General features: G+C 38.1%; 1 protein-coding gene across 1 annotated transcript; it reads left to right on the top strand.

Annotated features, from left to right (window-relative positions):
- Positions 1 to 3,080: 3,080 nt before the first annotated feature.
- On the top strand, positions 3,081 to 5,206 carry EV154DRAFT_206511 (uncharacterized protein). The gene is made up of 3 exons (XM_051594367.1): positions 3,081 to 3,503; positions 3,575 to 4,143; positions 4,202 to 5,206. Exons 1-3 carry the CDS (start codon positions 3,275 to 3,277, stop codon positions 5,027 to 5,029), a joined length of 1,626 nt encoding a protein of 541 aa, XP_051449856.1. The 5' UTR covers positions 3,081 to 3,274; the 3' UTR covers positions 5,030 to 5,206.
- Positions 5,207 to 6,958: the final 1,752 nt, after the last annotated feature.

Raw genomic sequence — 6,958 nt, 5'->3', positions numbered from 1 at the left:
CAGCTTTCGGACCAAATTGAGTACAACCAATGAACCCGCATCAGACACATGGAAAGGAGACCATAGTTGAGGAGAATTAGGATCATTGTTGGGATGGGACATGTAATTATTGGGATTGTTGGCAACAGCAGTCAAGGCAGAAAAGTCAAATATTTTGGACAATTGAAAAAACTTGAAGATTTCCCGCGTTTCCATGATATTACCAGCATTTACACCTGGATGCATCGTTGATCTGATTCGTTTTTTGTAAGCTCCAATGGACCTTTCGAGAGATCTGGCTGAGTAGCATCTAAGGGGCCTAAAGAAAGTTAGTCAGTAAATATTATACAGTTAATAACTATTGGTAAAGGCAGCTTACCCCATTCGCTTGATCATGTAAGGAATATGATGCAGTTGATGCATATTGTACTTGAGGATCGTGCGAGAAATGGTCTGAGATACTAGGCAGCTGTCCAGATACTTGAACCAGTCATCGAAAGATCTTAATGACATTGGAGGTTAGTAAGGGTTAGGCTTGGTAAATATATGATTAATTGACTAATTACTTTTCAATCTCTTTCAGATCATCTTTGTTAATGGACCACTGCAAACTCAGTTTTACACCACGAGAAAGGGAAATCAACGCAGAGGCAGTACTTCTACCAGCAGTATTCCTACTACCAAAGATAGATGCAATCAGAGTGGGCACCACGTAAACCAGCCAGGCAATCCAATCGACAGATCGATACATCGACCGAGCATTTTCAGAGACAATACCCTGGAAGGAGCCATTGAAGTCAGAGGGAATATTACAACGAGAGTCATCCATGGATCGTTTGATTTTTATAAATTCGGCAGAAGAAAGGCAAAATGGATATTTATCTTCTCTACCAGCAAACTTGTAACGGTCGTTGTAACGAGGAGAAAGAATGTCAAAACAGAGCTTGCTGACGTTAGAGAACATGTGAAGCTCATCACACATGAAAAAATCAATCGACAGAAAGGTGTTTAAGCGTCCAAATGGTGTAGGGCTTTTGATCGCGTAATTGTTGAATTCGGCAGGCTATAGAGGTAATATATTTAGTATTGGTAGATGATTTCATAATGGAGCACTTACAATATCCTCCTCCAACAGCAACAAGGACTTTGATCTGATTGACGAAGTTCTGTCAATAAAATATTTGCCAAGTTTTCCACCATCAATTGGGCGCTCTCCTTTCACTAATTTGAATAAGAGAAATGTCAACGGATTTTCGTATTCTGTAAGGACTCGTTTACTTACCCAAGCAGAATCTACACCCATACGTGCTTGTATGACCACCAAACATCAACAAACGCTGGTTGATCTCAACGCCATCAGCAATCACACCAAGATTAAAAACTTTGGATGTAGCAACATGAACACCATTTTTTTTAACTACAATCGGGTTTGTACTCAAAGTATCGAGACTGCTGATTATAGGCCGTAAGTACGAACTAAAATTGGTTTTGGTATCTCCATAGAAGATAGCTACTTGAAACGTATATTCATCTGTATACCTATAGGGAAAATCATTACAATATCAGTATTAATTTTAGGACCTGGACTATATATATTTGAAATAATACCTAATGGAAGGATCGATGCTTGGAATTATTACGTGAACCATCACCATGCTTTGTCTTGAAACTTTAGAAGTAAACCCATCCACACAGAGAACAATGGCAAGGTCTTGCTTATTTTCAAATAAACCTTTTTCACGGAGTTCCTTGTAAGCAGCGCCTGAAAAAAAGTCGGTATATGGATCATCTTCTGTCATGGCATCGATTACATCTCTATACTGCTCTACCTCGGAACGAAATCCATCACAAGCAAGCATCTTACTCAAATGATCCCCGATATCTACCATTTTGACAACAGATTTCGCACTTCTGGCAGCACCGCATTCAGGACAAGCCGTTAATGTGACATCTTCAACAGAATCGAAAAGATAACAGCCTTTAGCGGAGCAAACTTCATGGGTACGAACAAAATCCAGTGGTATTTTCCTTCTAATCATGGCCATACACTCCTTCAATGCAGGTACTCTTTTTTTGGGAGATAATTCTAATGTAAGGTAGATTGGATTAACAAATAAGCTTACTTGAGGCCACGGGAAATGGTTTACTTACGCGACTTATTTCTGTTTACTAGCATTTCGACGAATGACTTGATGTTGGCTACGGCCTGCACCGTCATGTTGTTGTTGATGCAAATGTAGTTGAACTGTATGCTATCAAGATCATTTTGAGTAAAAGGGTAGTCAGGAATAACAACATTTTTGATAATGGGTCCTTCTTGATTGGTGTAATGGACAGATACAACTATTTTCAGGTAATGTTAGGTAATGTACCCAAAGGTAATAAATTTTCACCATCTAATGACATACCTTCTAAATTTTCTTCGATATCAGTGGAGTTATCTGTCGCGAAATCGTTAAATTCTGGGAGTTCTTCAAGCACACCTTCGTTGTCAGAATCCGGATCAGAATATCCACCGTTCAAAAACTTTTCGTGATCTAGTTCGTCTAGGCGAATCTCTTCTTCGCGTGGCAAGATCAAAACGTCAGAATCAATATCAACCATGCTAATATCTTCGTGAAATTCGACATCAACATCCATATTATCAGCTGGATCCGTAGAAGCAGCAGCACCAGAGGTGTCACGGGTTGGGAATAGGGACGAAGAAGAAGAAGAAGAAGAAGAAGCAGTATCAGAAGTGTCGGTAGTGATGGCAGGAGTAATAGGGGCATTACGGGAAGAAGCCATACTTCCAACGAGAAGTTCGGCTATGCCACGTTTGGGGACACGATTCGTCTTAGCTTTTTGGACTTTGTTAATTGGGGACGACATGTATATATCAAAGAAATTTGGATTAAAGTAATTGATGAAAGGAAGTATCTAACACTTTTTTGGGGAGCTATTTATGTATTTTTTAAAATCGCTTACATCATATATTATCAGCAGGAAACACGCAACTTTTCCTTTTTGGCTACAAGTCCTTGTCAAAACCAATCCTGTTTATTGTTGGTTCCTAAGAAACGACATGCTAAGCTATTTCCTTATCCAGTGACAAGTCCTGTCGAAATGATCAGGCCACGGTTATTTTAATTACATCAGTGTGTTACATGACATCATATCCATTTTGGCAGGCGAAGCATGGATTGTGATTGGTGCAGATTGACTGGACTACATGAATTAAAAGTGAGTGACAGAATATAAATTGCCTTGTAACTTTGATTTTTTTTTCTACAGATACATATCTATTTTTTTAAAAATGAGCACAAATAACTCCTTGCCTTCTCAATGGTTTAACGCTCAAGAAATCGTTGATTTAATGAGACCTATGGTTGAAGAGGTTGTTAGTTCTATTGTTCCCAAGCTGTTGAAAGAACATACTCATTTGCCTGAAGGTAAACATTGTGATTGTTGCAGCCATATCAAGAATGCATCAAGATCAAGTAACAGGACCGATATTGGCCCAAAATCTACCCAAGAAAAAGATGGTAACGTTTTCGGATTTAAAAAAAAGTTACGCATTTATTAAATACAAGACTTACATTTTATAAAATTATAGCAAGGGAAGCCGTGGCAATGAAACTTCGCAAAACCATCACAAAAGCCATGGATTATTACAAAGCAAAGTTTTCTGAATATGGCTTTGATGACAACATGAATCATTTGGGTAGGAGAACCATCGAAAAGCCAAACACCTCTTACACGGTCCAGCTCGTTATCGATTCAACAAAAAAGTATTTCAAAGGTCTCGATGGTTCTGTCAATTATGAAAACAACAATAAAGCTTTGTTGGCTTTAGAGGGTAAAGCTCAAAAGGCGTATCACAATACTCATCATCTTTGTCGAGAATTTTTGGCTGCATACCTCGGAGACAGATTTGGTGTTAATGGCGTCAATTGGTTGAAACTCAATAAGCATGAACGAAAAGAGATTACGTATATGATTGAAAGCATTGTCTACTATTGGAACAAACGCTCTGGTGATTCAGGGATTCCACCCGAGGATGATGCTGCCAGTCGTATCTTTGATCTTGATGTTAATACGCCAATGGTTCCATTGCATCTTGCAGACGCAAACTGGATCGCTTGTGAGATGGTGAAGTCTTTGTTGTTGAACAAAAAAAAAGATGTACGTAAAATTTAACAGTTATAAGAATTATCTATAAATTAACCTTATGGCTTTTTAGCGCAAAATTAATCACAATCTTTTTGACAATGTTCGTGAGCCCCTTTCCGGATCGATGTTGGGTGGTATGGCTAACCTCCGTGTTAATTCAAGTAATGCCTCTGGTCCCTCTCTTTCATCTTTTACGCGTACCATGTCCACGGATGACAATGCTTACGATGATATTCCGATGGAAGCTTACTCGATCACAAACGATGAAATTGTTCCAACTTTCTCTGTTCCTTCTAAGCCACCTACCACACCTACCTCATCTATGCCACCTACCTCATCTATGCTACCTACCTCATCTATGCCACCTACCTCATCTATGCCACCTACCTCATCTATGCCACCTACCTCATCTATGCCACCTACCTCATCTATGCCACCTACCTCATCTATGCCACCTACCTCATCTATGCCACCTACCTCATCTATGCCACCTACCTCATCTATGCCACCTACCTCATCTATGCCACCTACTCCATCTATGCCATCTATGCCATCTATGCCACCTACTCCATCTATGCCAACAATCACATCAGTACCCTCTCCTACTTCTGAATTTTTCGCATCTACCTCTCCCCCGACATCTTCCTCGCTTCCAGTCATACCTCCCCCTTCACCTTCTTTACCATCTCCTTCACTTTCATTACCCCCCTCTGGCCCCATGGCTTCATCTACTCCTTCTGGCTCGTCTGCTGTCTCTACTTCTTTGCCTGTCTCTTTGGATGTTGGTGACAAAAATAGCAAGAATAACAAAAGAAAAGCCAAAGAAGCAAAACAAAAGCCAGATAAGCGCCCTCCAAGATCGTCTCGTAGTTTAGGTGGGGAATTATTTTCTCTCTGAGTTTTAACCTGCCCTATTTAAAACTTTTTTTTTTTTTTTCCTTTTTTTTTCTTTTTTCTCTCTTCTTTCTTCTTTCTTCTTTCTTTAAATAAAAAAATAATAGTAAGTCTATAAATGTTATTATGTTCAGTCATACTGTATTTGAGCCAGCTATAAAACTAACACGATATATAGTTTTTTGTAAAAGGTATATCTTTATCATGTCTATTCAAGCACTTGTTAAATAAGCGACATCCTTTAAGGTAAACGCTACTATTATAATATTATTATCTGTTTGTTATCCATTTTATTAACTACATTCTAACCATAGTTATACACGTATGGTGTGGTAAGTGCATCGCCAAGTCCACTGGTTTATTGTTAAGGTATGTATTATAATCATAACAACATGTGTGCTTGTTATTAACATTATTATTCGTAGGTAAGTACTCCTGGCCGTGTCCTTTCGTTTTGAACAATAGTAGTCTGCCCTGTTAGTTAGTCTGTATAGATCTGCGTGGGGTTTACACCGTTTTTTTTTCTGCAATATCTATAACTACTCTTCGTGTTTTTATTTAAATAAAAGTCTTTTTTTTCAATATATACAATCCTAAATTTCAATATGTGCAAGGGTAGCAACCCATGAAATGTGTACGCTAGTCGTATTTTTAGCCAATACCATTCTTTTAAATAATAAGGTTACTACGTTACTATTTGCTGAAACTATAGCTTGTACTCGTCAGTATCGGTCCAAAAATTCGACAGATTATTTAAAAAATCGGTCCAATTTTTTGACAGATTATTTAAAAAATCCGTCCAAAAATTCGACCGATTTTTTAAATAATCGGTCCAATTTTTGGACCGCGACCGCCGGTCTAACTTTTTCAAAATCTTTTCAAAAATTGGACCGATAAAAAGTTTCACAGTGTTTGATAATCCTAAATATGATTATTATTGATACTGTTATATTAAATACTGAGCATTTACTTTATGTACATGCTTGATCTCATATCATCCTTCATACAAGTATAAGACATACATTTAAATAGTAACATTGATATGAAAACATATGAAGGTTACATCAGCCACATTGAGGTGCCCCAGCTATCTGAATTAAGAACTACATTTTCCCCTGAATATTGTGCTACAAGACATACACAGTTTAAGAATGAATGTTATTGTTATTGTTATTGACATCTTATTATGACCTTTCTATATGGGATCATTACATCCGAGTACTATCTGGATGAATCTACCCACGACCGTCATCAGCCCATCTGTGATTAATGTCTGAAATAATGTGTATATAAAGACCCCCTTTTATTTGTTTAATAAAGCCTTAGTTAATTTTTGCAAGTTTGATAATTTTCTTGTTTTTATTTTTATCAATCTACACCGATTTCCACAAGCGTAATGAATTCGGCTTAGGCTGAGCTCATGGGAGTACGACCAGTCACTGATCTTTAAATCTTTAGACAGTCTCCTCCCAAATACTTCTTTGCAAATGGCCGAAAGAGACAGCCTAACAGACTTCACAACCTTCTTCAGCTTGCTCCCTCACATTCAATGTCGAACGAATCCTTAACTTGCTTAAAATCTCCACCAACTTGACGCCCAATCTTCAAAATGACGGGGGATTTTAAAAAGTGAATCAAGGAGGATGGTAAAACATTCCAAGTAGGATCCAGATGTAATAGCATCACGGATGAGGCATAGGCAATCTGGACTACTGAAAGTTCTCCTTTAGCATTAGTGGTGATGTTGTATGGCCCCTCACACTCCAATCCTGTGACTACGGATGTTGAGCAGCTTTCCAATACACCATTAACTTCTACAAAATGAAATTTCTCGACCAGTAAATTTTTCGTTTCATTTACAATCTCGTCATATCCTCGCAAATATTGAATTCGAACACTATCAGGCAATGCAAGAGTTTCAGAATTGTCACTG

Source organism: Mucor mucedo (genome assembly GCF_025094135.1).
Source record: "Mucor mucedo strain NRRL 3635 chromosome Unknown EV154scaffold_381, whole genome shotgun sequence".
Lineage (NCBI taxonomy): Eukaryota > Fungi > Mucoromycota > Mucoromycetes > Mucorales > Mucoraceae > Mucor > Mucor mucedo.
Note: the sequence above shows the minus strand (reverse complement) of the source record. Positions and strands in the feature narration are given on the sequence as shown.

Excerpts from the sequence above, each read along its gene's own strand:
- EV154DRAFT_206511 (XM_051594367.1), top strand. The coding sequence starts at position 3,275 with ATGAGCACAAATAACTCCTTGCCTTCTCAATGGTTTAACGCTCAAGAA. Across the intron at positions 3,504-3,574 it reads ATCTACCCAAGAAAAAGATG|CAAGGGAAGCCGTGGCAATG; the intron begins GTAACGTTTTCG and ends ATAAAATTATAG. Across the intron at positions 4,144-4,201 it reads TGTTGAACAAAAAAAAAGAT|CGCAAAATTAATCACAATCT; the intron begins GTACGTAAAATT and ends ATGGCTTTTTAG.